The sequence below is a fragment of the Ceratotherium simum genome, chromosome 3 (assembly GCF_057802395.1).
Source record: "Ceratotherium simum simum isolate JZ-2026a chromosome 3, ASM5780239v1, whole genome shotgun sequence".
In the NCBI taxonomy this organism is placed as follows: Eukaryota; Metazoa; Chordata; class Mammalia; order Perissodactyla; family Rhinocerotidae; genus Ceratotherium; species Ceratotherium simum.
Genome location: NC_141902.1, coordinates 57700182 through 57723356, shown reverse-complemented (window position 1 = coordinate 57723356; position 23175 = coordinate 57700182). Strand labels below are relative to the sequence as shown.

At 37.9% G+C, this 23175-nt stretch overlaps 1 protein-coding gene across 10 annotated transcripts in view; it reads left to right on the top strand.

Annotated features, from left to right (window-relative positions):
* The window catches only part of HERC1 (HECT and RLD domain containing E3 ubiquitin protein ligase family member 1), a 183175-nt gene that overhangs the window by 118258 nt on the left and 41742 nt on the right, over nt 1-23175 (top strand). For 8 of the 10 annotated variants that reach the window (XM_087428259.1, XM_087428299.1, XM_087428280.1 and 5 more), the window contains 11 exons: nt 1346-1585; nt 1962-2045; nt 4107-4627; nt 6405-7180; nt 9075-9273; nt 10578-10738; nt 17541-17657; nt 17863-18094; nt 19905-20029; nt 21019-21239; nt 22200-22468. In XM_087428259.1, coding sequence (XP_087284385.1) covers nt 1346-1585; nt 1962-2045; nt 4107-4627; nt 6405-7180; nt 9075-9273; nt 10578-10738; nt 17541-17657; nt 17863-18094; nt 19905-20029; nt 21019-21239; nt 22200-22468 — 2945 coding nt within the window. The remainder of the gene's footprint in view (nt 1-1345; nt 1586-1961; nt 2046-4106; nt 4628-6404; nt 7181-9074; nt 9274-10577; nt 10739-17540; nt 17658-17862; nt 18095-19904; nt 20030-21018; nt 21240-22199; nt 22469-23175) is intronic. The other 2 variants (XM_087428283.1, XM_087428282.1) reach the window with 2 other exon arrangements.

Genomic DNA, 23175 nt, shown 5'->3' with positions numbered 1-23175 from the left:
GAGAGCAACTGCAAACTAATTTATATTCTTTGGCCCATACACAACCCATTTGTGGGAATGTTTAGGCCCTTTTCTTCTTGCCTAGAGGAGAAAACAACAGAAATTTTACCCTGGCTACTCTTTTTTCCTGACTTTTGCTACCAAGGCCAAAAGCAACCAGAGAATCCAGCAAGCCAGCTCTCCTGTAGTTGGAGCTTTATTTTTGAATTCCATAGGTAACTTTTACCTCTCACAACAGATAGCAACTCACCTGCTGTTTCATAACATGTGTAACTCCATAGCCACCAGGCACCCGAGTTTTGTCTTTCTCCACTTCTCTCTCTCTTTTCCCCCACATAACACTGTAACTATATTTTAATGAGTCAGGGTTGTTCTGTTGAATCTTATTATTGTCACCACTGTGTTGGGGATCTCTAAGATCACTGCAGTATTCAAAGGTTTGTTAGAAGGACTCATAGGACTCAGCATATAGTTGTACTCATGACTAAGATTTATTATAACAAAACAGTAAGGGTACGTAACCAGATAGTAAGGGAAAAAGACACAGGCAGAGTCTGAAGGAATCCATGTGCAGGCTTCCTTATGTCCTCTCCCTCCCATGAGGGGTCACATGGAGCACACTCTTTTCCCAGCAACAAAATGCAGCAACGTGTGCAATGTTTTAGGGAAGCCCATTAGAGACTTAGTGCCCAAAATTTTTACTGGGGGCTGGTCATGAAAGAACTTTGCCTGGCATGTATTGAAATTCCACGCTCCCAGAAGGAAAGCGGTGTTCAGCATAAACTGCCTTGTTTGTTCAAACATTCTAGGCCCGATGAGCCACCCTTATCACTTAGGGAAAGTTTCATATCAGTGTAGGAAGCTGTTTACCAGTCAAATTTGCAGATACTAGTTAAGGGCCAGCATTACAAGCGTGACTTTTTAAAGATAACAGTGTCAGGCCTGCTGTATTAACTCGTTTCTACACAGAAGTATACACCAGAGAATAGTTAGAAAATTTGTATGTAAAGAATTGAAGCTGTCTGGTAATAATTTTCTGGACTAGACTCCCTTCCTCAGCTTCATAATTAAGATGTAAGCTAAAATGATTTATTTTAAATAAGTACTCAAAGGTTATTCTAAGTGTTCTACAAGGTAAAGATCGAATTTGTTTTAAAATCTTCACAAAATGATGAAATTATTTCATTTGTATGTTATTTTCGCTTAGGCTGAAAATAAACTTATCATGTTCCCACAAATGCATAAATATTATTTATAAACATATTCCCCAGTGTTGGTTTATGCAGTTAATAGTATATAAACAGGTTTTTTTGACTGTTAGTGAACATTACCACTTTCATTTTAGTTTTACATTGTGAAGGAAAACAGAGGTAATGAAGGCACGTGTGTTGGAGTTTCTCGCTGGCCAGTACATGACTTTAACCACCGTACTACCTCGGATATGTGGCTCTATCGGGCCTACAGTGGTAACCTCTATCATAATGGAGAACAGACTCTGACGTTGTCCAGCTTTACTCAAGGAGATTTCATTACCTGTGTGTTAGACATGGAAGCCAGGACCATTTCCTTTGGGAAAAATGGAGAGGTACTGAAATTTATTCACAAGCATTACACGTTTTCTTATTTTCATTTACACTCAACTCAGTTATTCAACTGCTAGTGATTCAGTTTATAGACTATCCACTCTTCTCTGCTTTTTCTCTAATACTTTTGGTTCTTATAGTATTTATCAGCACCAAATAAACAACAGAAAGATAGTAAGATTGTTGAAACAGATGAACAAATTAGGATCATTTATTCTATGTGGAATTTCCTTGGTTAACAAGGTTAATTGAGATTTGGCTCTTGTAACTTTTGTTCTGTCTCATAAGAGTTTTGAATCTTAATGTTTAGATTGGATATTATCAGTTTTTAAAAATATTTTCGTTTCCTTTTTTTCCATCACCTCTGCCACGCTTTAGGAACCCAAGTTAGCTTTTGAAGATGTGGATGCAGCAGAGTTATACCCGTGTGTAATGTTCTATAGTAGCAACCCGGGGGAAAAGGTAATGAAACCTCAAACCTTTATACTTAAGCATAAAGGGTATTTGTCATTTTTTATTAATATTTGTTAGCATCAGATAGAGTTTATAAATATAATAAGCTATTTCTATCATTAAAAGTAACTGCTCAAATAATTGACTCTTTTAGAAGAAGGTTAGGTTACTTTTAGAAGTTGTCTTTACTCTTTATTAAGGCACTATTTGATATTCTGGCAATTTGAATATAATGAGTCAAGTTTTAAACATATGTACAATTATGAGAATTACAGGAAATAGTTAGGGATAATCTGGTTTGTTGGCAATTACGCATATGAGAGAAAAACCTAGAAATAATATTAAATGTAATCAGATCCCATTAGCTGAATAATGGAAGTTCCAGGTGTGATGGGGAAGCTGCCTTTATTCTTTCAGCTGAGGAGGTTCTCAGACCTTGTAGACGATGTAAATTTGAACCTTAAACCCTCAGGAGGACAAGATTAAAGAGATACCCTTGCAGTAAAAATTTTTTTTTCTCATCATCTAAAACCCGGGCAGAGACAGACTTCTTTGTGGTCTCCCTGTGCTGGTGGGTGGATTTGTTTTCTCCCCCATCCTTTCACTCGAGGCTGTAGTTTAGCCAGGTCTGGTCTCCAGAATTTCTAGTTATTTTTTAGTAGAAAGTTTTCATACTATCTCATATATAATATTTCTATAATGGAAGTGCTGGACTTGGTAAATCCTAACCATGGAAGTTACCTTTTATTCTATGCTTTTAAATATGTTTTAAAATTTTTCAAGGAGGTACAATTTCAGGCTAGCCATTCTTGAGAGAGGGGAACTGCTTCTTGAACAGGTGGTCAACGAAGCTGAACTGGAGCTGAAGTAAAGAGGCAGCCCAGTACCTGCTGTCGTCCCTTTCCCTGATGATACTCTTGCAGCCCAAAATAGGTTCTGCTATGTTCTGGTTAAAATGATGGCCTGTCTCTCCCCGGCATCTGTGAACCATGAAGGAATTCATTCAACCTTAGACTATGTATTAATCAATTTATTCTGCCCATTAGCCTTTTCTGATAAGTTTCAGAATCTCTGATAAAAACAATACTAATAATAGTTAACGTTTTTTAAACATTTACTGTGTTTCTGACACTGTACTAATAAGTACTTTATATGCATTGTCTCATTTAAATCTTTAAAATAACCATAAGAGACAGATACTATTAGTAGTGCCATTTTTTTCAGATGAATAAGCTGAGGTTTAGTGAGATTAAATAATTTCCCAAGATTATGCAGAGTTAAGGTTTGAACCTAAGTCTTGCCTTTTTTTTTTTTTTTTTTGGTGAGGAAGATCAGCCCTGAGCTAACATCTGCCAATCCTCTTTTTTTGCTGAGGAAGGTTGGCCCTGGGCTAGCATCCATGCCCATCTTCCTCCACTTTATATGGGATGCCGCCACAGCATGGCTTGACAAGCAGTGCACCGGTGCGCTCCCGGGATCCGAACTGGCGAACCTGGGGCCGCCGCAGCAGAGCGCGCTCACCCAACCGCTTGCACCACCGGGCCAGTCCCAAGTCTTGCTTTTCTTTTAACCTCTATGTGTTATTTGAAATGTGCGTGCAGATTGGGAATATCTCAATTATCTAGATTTATGATTTTATCTTTGGGAATATCTCAATTATCTAGATTTATAATTTTATCTTTGTGTTCCTTGAACAATATAAGATGGTCCCAGGACTCATTATTATTCTGGAGTCTTGAGGATGAGAGTGAATAGATCCTCAAGGCTATTTTTTTTGGACTGAATTGAGTCGGTCACACACACCTTCGTCTATATCCATCTGCCGGGTGGCCACAACAGCTCTGATACTCACAGGCCACAAGAAATTTAAATGACAGGGCAGCTTATTTCAGAGGACCATACTGCTACTAACTTCAGTAGATCTGTAATATTTGCTCACTCCTTATTGGAGACATGTATTAGGACACCAAACACTAGTTCAACAAGAGATTGCATGTGCTAGGATATAGTGACTAATAGTTTAGGAGAACTATTGATATCACACATTTATTACCTTCTTTTGTTTTATAGGTGAAAATTTGTGATATGCAGATGCGTGGCACACCGCGTGACTTACTTCCAGGAGACCCCATTTGTAGTCCAGTAGCAGCAGTGCTGGCAGAGGCCACTATTCAGCTTATCCGTATCCTTCACCGAACAGACCGTTGGACTTACTGCATTAACAAAAAAATGATGGAAAGGCTGCACAAAATTAAGATATGTATTAAAGAGTCAGGTCAGAAGCTAAAGAAAAGCCGCTCGGTTCAAAGCCGAGAGGAAAATGAAATGAGAGAGGAGAAGGAGAGCAAAGAGGAAGAGAAAGGTAAACATAATAGACATGGCCTTGCTGACCTCTCAGAGCCGCAGCTGAGGACCCTTTGCATAGAGGTGTGGCCTGTGCTGGCAGTGATAGGAGGAGTTGATGCTGGTCTTAGAGTTGGAGGTCGGTGTGTTCACAAGCAAACTGGGCGCCATGCCACGCTCCTGGGAGTGGTCAAAGAGGGCAGCACGTCTGCCAAAGTCCAATGGGATGAAGCAGAAATTACCATCAGGTATGATCTGTTGAGTTACACTTTTGGCAAACAAATATGTATTGGCGAAATGGGCCACTGCCTATGGACAGTGAGTAATCATGTATTAGATGAGCTGCCAGTTAACTTTTTTAAATAATTTTTTTCATACAGCTGGGTATGAATACTGTAATTTCATAAAAGAATATTTCTCAAACTCATGTTCCTTGGAATACAAGTTTGTAAAATATGTAGTTTTTTGGTTTGTTTTGTGAAGAAATGGTAAGCTCACTAGTTTAGGTTTAACTGGGCTCCTTCTTTCTATTTTTCATTTGGCTTCCTGCTTTTTGATCATTTCCATTACACACTTGGATAGAAAAATGCCAGCCAGCAGATCTGTCAGTTACCTTTTGTGTAGGAGGGGTTTGAATGTAGGATGGGAACATTGAGAGACTAAAATTAAGTTTTGGATTATCTATGATTTTAAGTATTCTTGCCTTTTTTTTTTTTTAAAGCATATATTTCTGTCCCCTCAGTGTGCAGCATTTTGGATAGATATGAAATGAAAGCATTTAGATGTGTTTACAATCAGATAGGATTTGTGTGAAATAGAAATTTCGTGTATTTGGAAGGAAATATGTCAAGTCACTCTCTCTCAATGAGAGGACTCACTTATCTAATGACTCTACATAATTGTATCATTTGAAAATATGGATTTATTGATGATATTATGTAACTTTATTATACTGCCTAAAGTGATTACTTTATAGTGTTAATATGATATGAGACAATATCTAAAACAGTGGTTCTTAAGTATTTTTTGGAGGCAGTACTGTTTTAGAATCTAACTCTAGCTGTGGACCCCCTAGCTGAAAAATACACATACATTAGGTTACCCACAATTTTAGGAGTTAATGGACTCTACCTCCCTCCACTCCACCAAGCTAAGAAACTGATGAAAATTTTACAATGTGATGTGAAAGTATCTACCTTTCCTTTTGTTCTTTGCCTTGTTTCAGAAAGGATTCATGATGTCTTATTAATTTAGTAAAATAAATAGATTACATTAAAACAAATAAGAAAAATCAGGCAAAGGGAAAATAGATTAGGAAGGTTAAGCTAGAACCAAGATTTAGGTTAATACAACAAATGTATGCCACCAAACTTTGTATACTTGGTAAAGCTTTCTATTACATTTTGTATAATTATAACATTTTAAACTTAAGGAAATTCTTGCCAAATACCAGGAAACATGACCACGTTTTTGCTTAAACTATAAATTAGAAGCATTAATTAAAGACTACAAAGTAATTTTTTTAATGAAACAAAGTCTTCTCTGGAATAGGTTATAAATGACCATTACCCACATAATAAACTAGATTTATTATACCAACTTTCCAAATAGCTTACATCAGGGATTGGCAATGATATTTATATACTATTTAGGTATATCAGTGGCTGCTTTCACACTCGTGGCAGAGTTGAAGGGTTGCAACAAAGACCGTGTGGCCTGCAAGGTCTAAAATGTTTAGTATTTGGCTCTTCACAGAAATTTTGCTAATTCTTGGCTTACACTGTATAATAGTGAATATTCTTATTAGGAAGCACATGCACATCTCTGCTTTTGCATTTAACATCACGTCTCCCCATTTTCTCGTAATAGACTCATTTTTCTCTCTGTAATGACTTCTCTAGTTTGTGTAAATTATTCTCTGTATCTGTATGTGATGCATCTTATTTTGTCTACATTATTTTCTGTATTTTCCTCCTGTCTATCCCTCACTTGCTTCTTCCTGTGTCATTCTGATCTTTATTAAAGCTTCCCAACTTTTTGGTCGCCTAGTGATACTCCATTGTATAATCTGGAACCCTGTGAACCACTGCCTTTTGACGTGGCGCGATTCCGAGGACTGACAGCTTCTGTGTTGCTGGACCTCACGTATTTGACTGGCATTCACGAAGACATGGGCAAACAGAGCACCAAGCGACATGAAAAGAAACACCGACATGAGTCCGAGGAGAAAGGGGATGTTGAGCAGAAAACCGAGAATGAATCTGCTTTAGATACACGAACAGGCTTAACATCTGATGATGTCAAAAGTCAGGGTACCACAAGCTCCAAGTCAGAAAATGAAATAGCTTCATTTTCTATAGATCCAGTGCTGCCAAGTGTGGAATCCCAACATCAAATAACAGAAGGAAAAAGAAAAAATCATGAACACATGTCCAAAAACCATGACATAGCCCAGTCAGAAATGAGAGCTGTCCAGCTGTCCTATCTCTACCTCGGTGCTATGAAATCACTTAGTGCTCTTCTTGGCTGTAGTAAATACGCTGAGCTGTTGCTGATACCAAAAGTTCTGGCTGAAAATGGCCACAACTCAGACTGTGCGAGCTCTCCAGTTGTTCACGAAGATGTGGAGATGCGTGCAGCCCTACAGTTCTTGATGCGACACATGGTGAAGCGAGCAGTCATGCGGTCACCCATAAAGAGAGCATTGGGATTAGCCGATCTGGAACGAGCTCAAGCCATGATTTATAAATTAGTGGTCCATGGGCTTTTGGAAGACCAGTTTGGGAGCAAAATTAAGCAAGGTATGGTCTCTAATTTGTTTTTTAATTAATTTATTTTTTTTGCTTTTGTGCTGTTGAAATTATTTTTTTTTATTTATTTTTTTTTGTGTGTGAGGAAGATCAGCCCTGAGCTAACATCCATGCTAATCCTCCTCTTTTTGCTGAGGAATACCGGCTCTGAGCTGACATCTATTGCCAATCCTCCTCCTTTTTTCTCCCCAAAGCCCCTGTAGATAGTTGTATGTCATAGTTGCTCATCCTTCTAGTTGCTGTATGTGGGACGCGGCCTCAGCATGGCCGGAGAAGCGGTGCGTCGGTGCGCGCCTGGGATCCGAACCCAGGCTGCCAGTAGCGGAGTTCATGCACTTAACCGCTAAGCCACGGGGCCGGCCCTGTTGACATTATTTATAATTGTCAGAAGTGATCATGTGCCACATAATGTTTCGGTCAACAACAGACTGCATATGTGATGGTAGTCCCATAAGATCAGTACCATATAGCCTAGGTGTGTAATAGGCTATACCATGTAGGTTTGTCTAAGTATCCTCTGTGGTGTACACACAATGACAGAATCACCTGATGACACATTTCTTAGAACATATCCCTGTCATTAAGGGACACATGACTGTGTTCTGTAAGTGATTTATAAAAATGGTTTTTGGTCAAAGCAATTTTCACATTGTTTTTTCTTTTGCAAGGCAAACAGTTTTTTTGTTTCTTTTATAGTAATAATTTCCATGTAATTTTCTATTTTAAACGTACACAAGCATTAGAACTTAATAGTTATTACTACATTTTGTAAAACAAAAATTTAACTCATGCTACAAAAGGTACTCAAGTTTTTTTTTTTCTGTTTTATTGCTCAAGTATTTATTGATCTGGTTCAAAATACATATTATTCTGATAACTTTTCAGAGACATTGTAAAGTACTACTTTCATAGACTCTGTATTGTATGTAAAAAACCTTGTTTTCTCTTTTACTCTCACCTTTGGTGATAATATGAATTCTGAGATAAAAATGAGATTCATTAAGTAAATGTTTAGTGAGTGCCTACTATGTACCAGGTATTCCTCTAGGCTCTGGGGAGTCAGCAGTGAACAAAACAAAGTCCCTTGCCTTCATGGAGCTTCCATTCTTTTTTTCTTCCTTCCCTTCCTCTTCCTCCTTTCATTTCCTTTTCCCTTACGCCCCTCCCTCCTTTCTTAGCTTTGACAGTAAGTAGGCAGAGAGAGGTACATGGTGCATATAAATAGGAGTGTTAAGATCATGCATGATGTTATGAAGGCCATTTAGCAAACCTAATAGCATTAGCTATCTTTGTAGCAACCGCTATCTTGATTATGCTTATTTGTAGGCTCTCTTAGCAGATAAGAAAAAAATTATAAATACTTTATAAGCTCTTTGACATTGTAACATTTTTTTTTCTTTTAAATATTAGGATCAGTTTATTTTGTGAGGCATTGTCCTTTTTAGAGCATGTAGTTTCTGTCTAGGTTTTTATTATTCTTCTATTTACATGTCTTCATCTTTGTGTTTAAAGACTAAAGATAAGCATCAAAATCAAAGTGCTAAGGAAACACAGTGTTAATGCTCAGGTATCTTTAGAGAACCTCTGGTCAAATCTTACAAACAAAAGTGAGACTTTTTTTGTTTTTAAGAGAACTTTCTTCTCTAAAAAAAGAAATGAGGGCTTGTTACATTATTGTCTGTAGAATCTATAATAATGAGTACAATAGTGACTACAAGGATGTATATATGTAAGAACATTTTTTTCTGTAAGTCTTTCATAGAAATTGATACTTATGAAATATATTTAGGAACTCTCAAAATTAAAAGTTAAAAGTTTTCCATTCGATGTCACTTTTGAAGAAACAAATCCTTACTACTTTCTTAACCTTTACCTTGGTTTATAGAGATTGATCAACAAGCTGAAGAAAGTGACCAAGCCCAGCAGGCACAGACACCAGTTACCACTAGCCCATCAGCCTCGAGCACAACTTCCTTTATGAGCAGCTCGCTGGAGGACACCACAACTGCCACTACTCCAGTCACTGACACAGAAACGGTGCCTGCATCTGAGTCCCCAGGAGTGATGCCACTTAGTCTTCTCAGGTAGCGAAGTTGATCTTTAGTGTCTGCCATATTGATGCCTATGGTTCTCAACACATGATTGTTTTATGAAGAGCGTGCCCAACTAAATCAAGGCGTTCTAGAACTAGAAGGAACCTGAGAGATCATATAGTTAAGCTCATTTTACTGAAGTTGGAAATGTCCCTCAGAAGTTTAATACCCCAGTTAGTGGTGGTCCCAGATCTAATCAGCTGTGCCACTGACTGAGGTACTCCAGCACTCTTATCTCCTTATAATGATTTTTTTTGGGGGGGAGGGGAATATGCTTTTGAATATTTTTTTCCTCAAAAAGCAAATATACTTATATTGTGAATATTAGGCGTCCATAGAGGATCAATAACACTGTGACTCCTTGTTGCCTTTCAAGCTCTGTAGTGTAGGCATGGGATTGAGTGGTAGAATAATGCTCCCTTACTCCCAGAGGCATTCACCAGGCCTTGCGACTCCTCCTTTCTTCTCAGTGTTCATTTCTCTGCTATTGGCTGGGACTCTATTAGAGCTGCAATTGTCTCTGCCTGGCTGAACATCATTTAACATGAGAAAAATCAGGGAACAACTGCCCGGGATGTGAATACCATCATATCATAGTTATTTGACTGGGTAGACAGTGCTTTTTTGATGCTTAAAAAGTTGTTATTAATTCTGTTGGACAAGTCTTAAGAGCAGTCAGTGAGGATCTTCCTCGACTTTATTCTCTTGTCAGTATCTGCCGTCTCACCCTGAGAGGGGCTGTCTCTCCTGTACATTTCCCCCCCTAAATAGCTGGCATATCATTCATACTCTATTTTTTAGTTGTGCTGGGTGACTGGGCAGTTATCTTTTCTCTCCATAACTTACCTATAGACTTGACTCTGAATCCATGTGAATAATTTCATGGCTAGCTAGTGAATTTATGTTTGAAGTAACTGTAAGTTATCTATCTTTAAAAGTCTTCTTTATTGTCTAACTACTATGTACCTGACAAAATACCCCTGTTGTCTTGGTATGATAGTAGAAGGAAAGCTTCATGAAGGCAGAGATTTTTTAAATCTATTTTGTTAATTGCTGTATTCCCCCCACCTGCTATGTTGCCAGCATTTTGCTGAACAAATGATAAGGTATTATTACTTTTACAGTAAAAGCATCCGATGAGATAATGATTTTTAATACTGTGGAGTCTTTCTCCCCTTCCCCCAATTAAACTATAGCTAACTTTTCCAGGTTGCATATTCTTCTATAAGAAGATTGTGATGTATATGTTATTTTCTAATTGGGTTTTTATGCTAACCATTGTTGTTTTCTTAAAGGCAAATGTTCTCTAGTTACCCAACTACTACTGTACTTCCCACACGTCGTGCACAGACTCCTCCAATATCATCGTTACCAACTTCTCCCTCTGATGAAGTAGGAAGGAGGCAAAGCTTAACTTCTCCTGATTCCCAGTCAGCAAGGCCAGCTAACCGCACAGGTGCGTGTGCTATCATGCACTATGACGCTCAAACCTCTTGGCATTCCAGATGTGTGGGACTTTATTATGTGGGCATTATGTTTTGTCTTCATTGAAATTAAAACTGTGATTTTACTTTAGGGAGATCTGCCCCATCAAACTGAGCTATCTTCTCTATTTTGAAGCTGTGGATTGAATTATGGCTGTTCGGGAGAGAAATAATGTACTGTACATCAGTCATATTAGATGTTTCTTCTTTTCTAATAGAGGCATTTTTTGTGCTATGAATTTCCCTCTAAGCATTGCTTTTGCTGCAACCCACACATTTTGAAATGCTGTGTTTTCATTTTCATTCAGTTTAAAGTACTTTCTAATTTACCATTGATACCTTCTTTGCCATGGGTTCTTTAGAGGTATGTTATTTTGTTTCCAAATATTTGAAGATTTTCCAGATGTCATTCTACTATTGATTTCTAATTTAATTTCATTATCATCAGAGAACATATCTTGTATAACTTGAATTCTTTTAAATTTATTGAGACTTGTTTTATGGCCCATAATATGGTCTGTTTTGGTAAATATTCCATGTGCACTTGGAAAAAAAATATGTACTGTATTATTGTTGAGTGGAATGTTCTATAAATTGTTGGTTAGGTCAAGTTGGTTGATAGTGTTGTCCAAGTCTTCTTTATATGATTTTCTTTTACTGATTTTTGGTCTACTTATTTTATCAATCATTAAGAGAATGATGTTGAAATCTCTGACTGTAATTGTGGATTTGTCCATTTCCCCTTTTATTTATCAGTTTTTGTTTCACATATTTTAAAACTCTGTCTTTAGATCCATAAACTTTTAGGATTCTTATATCTTCTTGATAAATTGACCTCTTTATCGTTATGAAATGACTCTCTTTATCCCTGGTAATATTCTTTGCCCTTAAATCTGCTTTATCTGGTGTAAATATAGCCACTTCTGATTTTTTTTTTATTAGTTTTAGGATGGTATATCTTCTCCCAGCATTTTACCTTTAATTTGTTTGTGTCTTTATTTAAAGTGGGTTTCATAAAGGCAGTCTGTAGTTGGGTCTTGCTTTTTTAATTCAACCTGATGTTCTCTACCTTTTAATTGGGGTGTGCAGACCATTTACATTTAATGTGATTATTGGTATGATTGGGTTTAAATCTACCATCTTTCTGTTCATGTCATCTGTCCTTTGTTCCCTTTTTTCTACCTTCTTTGGATTAAATGAGTATCTTTTATTTTTCTGTTTTATCTCCTTTGTTGCTTGTTAGCTATACTTTGTATTGTAATTTTAGAGATTACTTTCAGGTTTATAGTATACATCTTTAATTATCACAATCTACCTTCAAGTAATATTATACCACTTCATGTATAGCAGAGGAATCTAACAACAGTATGCTTTCATTTCCCCATTCTCAGCCTTTGTACTTTTATTGTTATATATTTAACTTCTACATATGTTTTAAAGCCCCATACTACATTGTTATTATTTTTGCTATAAACAGCTAATTGTCTTTTAAAGACATTTAAAAACTAAAGTATGTATTTTATATTTACCCACGTATTTACCAGTTCTGAGAGTCTTTATTCCTTTATGTAAATCCAGATTTCTGTCTGGTATTATTTCCTTCTGCTTGAAAGACTTCCTTTAACATTTCTTGTAGTGGTCTGCTGGTGATGAATTCTTATGGCTCTTGTGTGTCTGAAAGAGTCTATTTCACTTTAATTTTTGAGAAATATTTTCACTGGGTATAGAATTCTAGACTGACAGTTTTTTTCTTTTAGTACTTCAAGATGTTGCTCTATGGTCTTCTGGCTTGTATTGTTTCCAATGATATGTCTTCTGTCATTCTAATTTTGATGTAATATGCCTTTTTCTCTGGCTACTTTTAAGATTTTTCCTGTTTATCACTGGGCTTCAGCAGTTTGATTATGATCTGCCCTGGTATAGTTTTCTTCATGTTTCTTGTGCTTGAGGTTTGTTGTGCTTCTTGGATCTGTGGATTTATAGTTGTCATTAAATTTGGATATCTTTCATCTATTGTTTTTTCAGATTTTTTTCTGTCTCACTCCTCCATTTCAGTGTCTTTAGTTACATGCATGTTAGGCCACTTGAAGTTGTCCCACAGATCGCTGATGTTCTCTTCTCTCTCTCTCTCATTTTTTTTTTTTTTTTTGTCTTTTTTCTATCTGTGTTTCATTTTGGATAGTTTGTATTGTTATGTCTTCTGGTCATTAATCTTTTCTTCTGCAGTTTTTAATCTGCTCTTAATCGTATCCAGTGTATTTTTTCATTCAGACATTGTAGTTTTCACCTCTAGAAGTTCCGTGTAGGTCTTTTTTTTTTAATCTTCCATGTCTTTTTAACATGCTCAGTCTTACCTCTACCTTATCACATACATAGGATAAGAGTCAGTTCTCATTATTAGAGTAGTTGTGTTCTATAAAGTCATTGTGAACAATGAATTAGCAAAAACTAAACTGTTGCTCCTAGGGAAAATACAGGGCTAGGTTTCTGTGAGCTTTTGGTTACGTTTTGTCAACTGATCAATATATAACCTTGTTTTGTGTGTGTTTCTATTTAAAGACACCTTATTTAATATATGTTATTGATTCAGTAACATTGAATTTATGGCCAGCAACACTATAACTCATGCCTGAAGGAAGCCTATCTAACATATATTTTCTTCATAAGACAGTAAAACTTTCTTGGCTTAGGAACACTAGACAGCATTTCATCACTACACTCAGGGACTATTTTAAACAGTGAAATCACCAACAGAAAGCACAAAAATGCAAAAAAACATGACACTAAATAGACTGTGAAAAGAACACTTGTTTACAGTGTGACAGCTGAAACAAGAACACAGAGTGTCACCCTGTTCAACCTCAGCTGGGAACAAATGCATCAGGAGACTGAAATTTTTTTGTCACTGTGCATGTGAATGACTGTGAAAACACCACGAGTATTGATTTTGGAGTTACAAATTAATTTTAATGAGTAGATGAATTTGGAAATATGGAATCCACAAATAATGAGGATCAACTGTGTTTATATAATACCTGTTTTGTTTTTTTTTTAAATTTTTTGTTTATTGCAGTAACATTGGTTTATAACATTGTATAAATTTCAGGTGTACATCATTATACTTCTATTTCTGCATAGATGACATCACGTTCACCACCCAAATACTAATTAACAACCCATCACCACACACATGTGCTGAATTATCCTTTTCGCCCTCCTCCCTCCCCCCCTCCCCTCTGGTAACCACCAACCCAATCTCTGTCTCTATATGTTTGTTTATTGTTGTTATTATCTACTACTTAATGAAGGAAATCGTACGGTATTTGACCTTCTCCCTCTGACTTATTTCACTTTGCATAATACCCTCAATGTCCATCCACGTTGTCACAAATGGCTGGATTTCATCATTTCTTATGGCTGAGTAGTATTCCTATAATACCTGTTTTGATATCCTTCTCTACTTAATTTATCATCTATCTCATTTCTGAATCTGTTTCTGTTGACTAATCTTTCTCCTCATGTTGAATTGTATTTTCTTGTTTCTTTGCATGTTTGGTAATTTTTTAGTGGACACTAGACATTGTGAATTTTACCTTGTTGGGTGCTAAATATTTTGTATTTCTTTAAATATAGTTTACTTTTGTGGCTGGCCTGGTGCTGTAGTGGTTATGTTCGTGCGCTCTGCTTAGGCACCCCGGGGTTTGCTGGTTCGGATCCTGGGTGCGGACCTACACACCACTTGTCAAGCCATGCTGAGTCAGCATCCCACATACAAAACAGAGGAAGATTGGTACAGATGTTAGCTCAGGGCAAATCTTCCTCAAGCAAAAAGAGGAAGATTGGCAACAGGTTTTAGCTTAGTGTGGCCTTTTTCACCAAAAAAAAAAAAAAAAAGTATATATATATACACACACACACTTTACTTTTGATCTAGGATACAGTTAAGTTACTTGGAAACAATTTGGTTCTTTCAAGTCTTCCTTTTAAGCTTGGTTAGGTGAGACCAGGACAGCCTTTAGTTTCGGGCTAATTTTTCCCCACCACTGAACCAATACCTTTCTTAGTATTCTATTCAATGCCTTATGGATTACAAAGATTTTTCATTCTGGCTTGTGGTAACACAAATTCTTCTTAACCCTATGTGAGCTCCAGGGATTGTTTTGCCTGCTCCTACTGGGTGATTCTTTCCTTAGCTTTGGATAGTTGCTTTATTAGCATCAGCTGAAGACTTGAGGGGACGAGAAGGACTCTCGGCACATTTCTGGAGTTCTCTTTCTGTGCAGCTCTCTTCTTTTCGTGCAGCTCTCTCCTTTCTGGTATTCTACCCTGTTAATTTTAAAGATTTTATTTATTCAGTTTTTCCCCCCAAAGCCCCAGTAGATAGTTGTACGCCATAGGTTCACATCCTTCTAGTTGCTGTACGCGGGACTCGGCCTCGCGCTGGACGGAGAAGTGGTGCCTCGGGGCGCTCCCGGGATCCGAACCCGGGCCGCCAGCATCAGAGCGCGCGCACTCAACCGCCAAGCCACGGGGCCGGCCCTACCCTGTTAATTTTAGCCACCTTGAATTCTATACTCTGTCTCCTCAATTCAGAGAGACCACTAAGTTTAGCTTGAATTTACCCTCCCTGAACTGCAGCTTGGAAATTCTCTCCACGCAATACACTGAGACAGTTGTACACCTGGCCTCGTTTGATTCCCTTGTCTCAGGGATCACTCTCCCACACTGCCTGTTGTCCAGTGTCTGCAGACTATTGTTTGATGTATTTCATCTGTTTTTTAGTTGTTTAAGGTGAGTAAATTCAGTCTCTGTTACTCCATCATGACTAGAAGCAGAAGTCCATCAGACATAGCAAGACTATTACCACTGTAGCAGGAGTGACATTTTTTAAGCAAAAATGAGAGTTATGGTCCTCCCTCCCTCCCTCTTTCCTTCCTTCCTAATTCAATTCAAAAGCCATTAAGTGGGGCCAAGCTAGGTAGGCATTGATGCCGGCGGGGTTTGGGAGGTGGGTGGCATGGTGATCCAGAGCGGGGTGTCAGAGCCAGATTGGGGTGAGGAAGTCTCCTTGTATGTGTGGGAGTGGACTGGCATAGAGTATTGGAGTCCAAGTGGGGTGAGGAAGTGTCCGCATGGCCTGGCACCAGGTGTCAGAGTCATGCAGGGTGAGGAAGGCCTCCACTTAGCACTATCTACTGAGAGGGCCTGGGAGTAGTGATGCTTCAGTAGTGATAAACACACCTATTGCCAAGATCCTGTCTTCTAAATGCCATTCTCTGCTAAAGGGAATTCCAGTCTCCTGGCAGAAATGGCTGATTTCAGGGCTGAGTATGAGATGAGCCTGGAAATAGCTTATGCTAGAAAGTGTAAAGTGCTCAATGATGGGCACATGCCTCAGGGATATAGAAACCAGATTGAAGGGGCTTCCACTGGCCAAATCTGGGAGGTTTGGGGCATCAAAATAAATATTCATAATTATACTAATAGATAATAACCTATGAATACAATAAGAACTTATAACCTTGTACTCATGGAGAAAGGAGAAGCTTTGCTTTAGAGTGAAATACCAACTGGTGAATCTGAAAGCAGTAATGGACTTAGAAAACCATCATTTGTCAACCATCATAATAATAATTAATTCAGCCAATAAACATAAATGTATGCTAATAAATAAAACTTTGATGAGGAATGGGATATTTACATATTCTCCTAGTTCCTACCTGCAAATACTTATTAATTACAAAGGGAAAAAAAAGAGTACCTTTACAGTGGAGAAACCTGGCAGATACCAGCTTAAGTGATCAAAGTTAGCATCACCAGTAATGAGACAAATTGAAATCATGTACCATCTAATAGAATACAGTGAGAAGAAGGCAGCATCACTTTTGTGGTACTCTTGCCAAAACGCACAACTTGAATCTAATTATAAGGAAACATCAGACAGAGGGACATTGTACCATGTAACTGGCCTGTAATCTTCAGAGTATCGAAGTGATTGAAAGATACTGAAGAGGGCCTGGCCCCATGGCTTGGCGGTTAAGTGTGCACGCTCCGCTGCTGGCGGCCGGGGTTCGGATCCCGGGCGTGCACCGTCGTACTGCTTCTCTGGCCATGCTGAGGCCCCGTCCCACATACAGCAACTAGAAGGATGTGCAACTATGACATACAACTATCTACTGGGGCTTTGGGGGGAAAATAAATAAATAAAATTATTAAAAAAAAAAAAGATACTGAAGAGACATAAAAACTAAATGCAAGGATGATCCTGGATTAGATCCTTTGCTGTAAAAAAAATCTGGACTTCTGGTGAAACTAAAATGGGATCTGGATTAGATGATAACATTCATTTCCTGACTTTGATGATTGTGTTGTGGTTATGCAGGAGAATGTCCTTATTTGTAGGAGTTACATGTTAGTGTATTCAGGGGAGATGGAGCATCATGTCTGCTACTTATTCTCCAATAGTTCAGGGGTAAAAGAATTCTTTGTACTATTCTTGCAAATTTCTGTTAAGTTTGAGATTTGGGGAAACTATTTCAAAATAAGAAAACATTTAAAAATTTTTCAACAGGTTTATTTTGTATTAGCAGGTTTATTTTTATGAAAAACCTTAAAAAGTTATAACAAATGTAATCACATTTAGTTACACATTTAGTGAATTCTTCATACGATAAAATTTCATTAAATTTAGACAGTCTTAGGAAATTGGGGACTTAGGATTACTGTACATACCATGTGATATTTAGGTCTTTACTTCTCTTTCTTTTGTCTCAGCCTTGTCAGACCCAAGCAGTAGACTTTCAACTTCTCCTCCTCCTCCAGCCATTGCAGTACCCTTGCTGGAAATGGGGTTCTCTCTCCGACAGATTGCCAAAGCCATGGAAGCCACAGGTAGGATATATCAGTATATGCAGATCTGAGAAGCCCGATCTTATTAAGGGCAATATATTTTTTACGAGGTCATAAAGCTTGGTAAGATTTTTAACACCAAATTTAGTTACAATGGCATCATAACAGACACTCTTAAACTGATAGCATGAATAACTAATTATTTTGCCCAAAGTCAGTATCAGACTTTTTTGTTTTCTCTGGTCAGGTGCTCGAGGAGAGGCTGATGCCCAGAACATCACTGTCCTTGCCATGTGGATGATAGAGCACCCTGGGCATGAGGACGAGGAGGAGCCCCAGTCAGGCAGCACAGCAGACTCAAGGCACGGAGCAGCAGTTGTAGGCAGTGGTGGGAAGTCAAATGATCCCTGTTATTTGCAATCACCAGGAGACATACCATCAGCTGATGCTGCTGAAATGGAGGAAGGCTTTAGTGAAAGGTGAAATCCAACTTCCATATTTCTGTTCCATGAGTTATAAATGGTGCCCCCAAGAGCCCCATTTATTTCCCTTCATGGATGTTTCTAATGGTGTGTAAACTTGATAACTAGAGATATATGAAAAGATGGACATTTCAGTTACAAGCTTATGTTACCATGAAGGGTAAAAATGACATGACAAATTTTGACTTGAATGGGTGTTGTCGTGGAAAGAAGGAAATAATTTTTATATAAAATTGAGCTAAAAAGAGGAAACTGAAGGGCTGGGCTGGTGGGGCAGCGGTTGAGTGCTCGCGCTACGCTTTGGCGGCCCGGGGTTCGCTGGTGCAGATCCCAGGCGTGCATCGACGCACCACTTGTCAAGCCATGCTGTGGCGGCGTCCCATATAAAGTAGAGGAAGATGGACACGGATGTTAGCCTAGGGCCAGTCTTCCTCAGCAAAAAAGAGGAGGATTGGCATCAGATGTTAGCTCAGGGCTGATCTTCCTCACTAAAAAAAAAAAAAAAGAGGAAACTGAAAATTAAAACAAGTTTATTCTAAAATAAAATGCTGATAAAATAATTTTATCTCATTAAGTGATATAAAATAGAATGTTCACTTTAATATTAGAAATTGATTTAATTAATGCATTTGATAGAAATGGACTTTTACTCTTTTCTGTCTCTTAATGTAGATTTATATTTTTATCTCTTCTTTAGTTTTTAATATCCAGTACAATATGCCCCTTTTTTTAAGTTGTAAAAAGAATTCTGTGATAATGCCTAGCCTGAAATGAGATATAATAAAATATTCTACAATTCTTGCTAAAATCTTCCCCCTTCAGCACTTCTTATGACTTTAAATCTTCATTTTTTCATTTTAGTCCATGAAGTCGTATGGTTACCAAGGCTTGTGTCTTATGTAATATGCAGACTTTTTCTGACAAGCTCAGTGAATATTTTTATAACTTATTTTGAAGTATGTTTGTTCTAGGCAAGAATTCCCAATCATTTCAAATTTTAAGTATTTAATCACTTAGGATTTAGTTAAGGCCATTGATCTCATTTGAATTTGGACATGCATTAAACATCATTTCATTGTTGGCATAATTCAAAATCAGTTAAAATTATCACTTAGGGCAATATGACATATTTATAACTTAGGAGCTTTATCAGGGACAAAAGATATGTTTCAAAGTTTTATCGTAGGGACCGGCCCCGTGGCTTAGTGGTTAAGTGCACGCGCTCCGCTGCAGGCGGCCCGAGTTTGGATCCTGGGCGCACACCAACACACTGCTTCTCCGGCCATGTTGATGCCGCGTCCCACATACAGCAACTAGAAGGATGTGCAGCTATGACATACAACTATCTACTGGGGCTTTGGGGGAAAAATAAATAAATAAAATTATAAAAAAAAAGTTTTATCGTAAACATATATATTTTTTAATTAATTAATTTTTTTGTGTGAGGAAGATCAGCCCTGAGCTAACATCCAGCCAATCTTCCTCTTTTTGCTGAGGAAGACTGGTCCTGGCCTATCATCCGTGCCCGTCTTCCTCCACTTTATATGGGACACCGCCACAGTGTTGCTTGACAAGTAGTGCGTCGGTGCGCGCCCGGGATCCGAATCCTGGGCGGGATCCGAACCCTGGGCAGCCGCAGCGGAGCGTGCGAACCTAACCGCTACACCACCAGGCTGGCTCCCGTAAACATGTTTTATTCTTTGTAATATTTGGAGGAAAAAGGAACACCACAAGCAAGCTTGCACCTATGCTTTCTATTCATGATAGTTTTTAAAAATTTGTGTTGCTTCCAAATGTGCATTTGTAGCCCTGATAATCTGGATCATACAGAGAATGCAGCTTCCGGAAGTGGACCACCAGCTAGGGGTCGCTCAGCAGTAACAAGAAGACACAAGTTTGATTTAGCTGCTCGCACATTGCTAGCAAGAGCAGGTAATTATATGTTTTACATCCTTCTCTTGGTGAAAGTATCATATAGTTTATTTGTTTATATTTTAAAGTCAGTGTAACATTAAAGAAGATATAAACTAATGATACTGAGTACTCAGTTCTTGCACATTAACAGGGCAACTGTTTGCATATCACTTTCCATGCATTTACGTAATTGAAATCACAGCATACATTCATAGATTTATTTTAAGTTCCCTCTGGGTGCAGAAGCCTATACGGATCACTTGTAGATATTGAGAAATTTTGTAAATGCTCTCTCTGCCCTCAAGCGACTTTTAATTTAAGAAGTAAAGGTGCATGTTTAAAATTTAACATCAGTGGCGAGAAGGAGCTGAAAAAAGCAGTGTGCCAAAGAAGTAGGCACTGGCTTTTCTGATGTACCGTGTGGACCTTAGAGCTTCGCTACTAGATAAGCAAAAATAAATTCCCTCATTACATTAGTTAATACTTCTAGGATTATGTTCTGGGCATGTGAAGTGTAAGTTATAGGGAATATATTTTCCAAACTGAAAACTAGAATATGTGATTTTTCAAAACAGAGTTTGATCCTTGAAATATTAAAACATAAATAATGATTCAATAATTTATGGGACCAGAACAAAATTGAGACTGTCCTAGAAAATATAGAATGCATGCTTACTATATAGGAAAGGAACTGATTTTTAAAACAATAAACCTAAAAGAATAATAACCGCCCTCACTTATTGAGTGTTTTTCTGTATAACAACCATTACGAAGTATTTTACATGGATTATATTATTTAAACCTATCAACAGCCCCTCGAGTTATGAGTGCTATTATCCTCATTTTACAGAAGAAACACATGCGATAGGTAAAATTTTATGTTTATGGTCTGGAATCCAGTAAGTCAGCTGAGATACTCACCTGCATGTATGGCAGTTAAGAACTGGTGAAATATTCAAAATTATTTTATACTTGGAAATGAAATGCCTTTTTTGTTTTGTTCTGAGCGGGGTTATACCGCTCTGTGCAGGCCCACAGGAATCAAAGTCGGAGAGAAGGAATATCTTTGCAGCAAGACCCAGGGGCGTTGTATGACTTTAATTTAGATGAGGAATTGGAAATTGATCTTGATGATGAAGCGATGGAAGCTATGTTTGGACAAGACCTGACCAGTGACAATGATATTCTGGGAATGTGGATCCCAGAGGTACTGGATTGGCCTACCTGGGTGTGTGTGACTGCAGCGGGGGCTGCTCTGACTTATTTTCCTGCCCTCCTGTTCATACAGCTTATTAACAGCAGCCTTGCCTAGAGTTGTAACACTCTAAAAAGTCTTACATCTAATCCTAAAGTTTGGGGCTCTAATGCTTGAGGTTACTTTCATACCTACAAACTAATAAGAAAAAGTCTCTCTTGTTGCTTGCTCTGTGCGATTTTATTGCTTCTCTCCCCAGATTAAATGAATAGAGCCATATTGTGGTAATATTTGGTTCTAATATCAAAGATAGACTACAAAACAGGCATCAGGTCCCAGTCGACTCTGCCGGGTATATAACATGGCTGCTGTGCTCACCGTGCTATCTGAATGCATGCTCTTCTCCTTCATAGGTTCCATTTAATCACTGTAATGCCTCATTCTAGGAAACAGTACCTCCCAAATCTTGTAAATACCTCCATCGAGGGGCAGGGTACATGGTGGGTTTGTATGTTTACATTGTTTAGTGTTACGCTTTTGTGGCAGGGAGACTGAAGAATTCAAAGGAGTAAGTCCTACAGGAAAGAGCATTTACTGTATTAAGTTGATAAGATAAATGAATCCTAATGATTTCTTAGAAATTCAGAAAATAGGTATGCATGTTATGACCAGGTAAAAAGTAGTTTTTATTAGAGGGATTTAAAAAAATCATTTGAGATGGGGAAGATTGTCGTTTTTATTAGCTCTTGTCAGTAGGATAGTCAGTTACTTTTATTGTAACTTATTAGAGTGAGGAGGGGCAGAGAAGAGAACACTTTCAGATTGCGTGACCTAAATTCTGATTTCAAAGAAATTTGTTACGTAGCATTAATGAAATCTTTCAAATATTCCAGCATAAGTAAACAAAGTAGTTAATATAATAAGTAATCTGTTTACCTCTTTTTAATTTTATGTTAAATTGACTAATAATTGATATGAAATCATTTTGTGCAGCATGTTTGTGAGTCTGAAGACAGGGAAGAAGTGGTGGTTTGTGAACTGTGTGAATGCAGTGTCGTTAGCTTCAATCAGCACATGAAGAGAAATCACCCAGGCTGCGGGCGCAGTGCAAATCGCCAGGGCTATCGCAGCAACGGCTCCTATGTTGATGGCTGGTTTGGTGGTGAATGTGGGAGTGGAAATCCATACTACTTGCTGTGTGGCAGCTGCAGGGAAAAGTACTTAGCCCTGAAGACCAAATCCAAGACCACAAGTTCAGAAAGGTACTTTGAAATTGTGTAGATATCCAGACCCTCTGAAGGAAGAATATAAGGTATCTCTCATTAAGACATGGGAATTGTAGCTTTTTTCATGTGAGGAGTTACTTTTAACTTTTCCTAAAGTCGTGTAATTGCTGAATTGGAGGGCAGGAAGGATGAAGGAGGTTGAGGAATTCATGTTCCTGCCAGAGCTGGGAGCCTGTAGTTCAGGAACAGTGGCATGGCAGCAGGTCTGTCACTGGAGTTGGACTGTGTTAACCTTTGACTTGTTGGCAAGTTGTGGGCTAGACCTTTTCCTTAACCTTCAGGAGATTTATGGTCATTATTTTTTTTGTTGGTGTTTTTCACCATATTTTTGACATCTTATGATCTTTTTCTTGATGAAAAATTAGACTAGATTAAATGAGCTTCCATGAACATGTTACCTCTTTATATCCTTGAATAGCAATTAATCTCTAGTGAGTAGGGTTTTTGCCCTTATTGTCAACTTAAAATCTTTAAGACATTCTGGAATAGGTTTTGATTAAAAGAGTTGTTGTAGGTGACCCAGAAACCTCCCCAGTAATTTCATAAAACGGTCACTGATTTTGTAAACATTTGTGTGCTTACGTATTAGTAGTTTTTATTACATTAGCCCATAACATGAGACACACTTTTTAATTTTGTGTTGCTTTATTAATGACCTTTTAAAATGTTCTAATGACTTAATT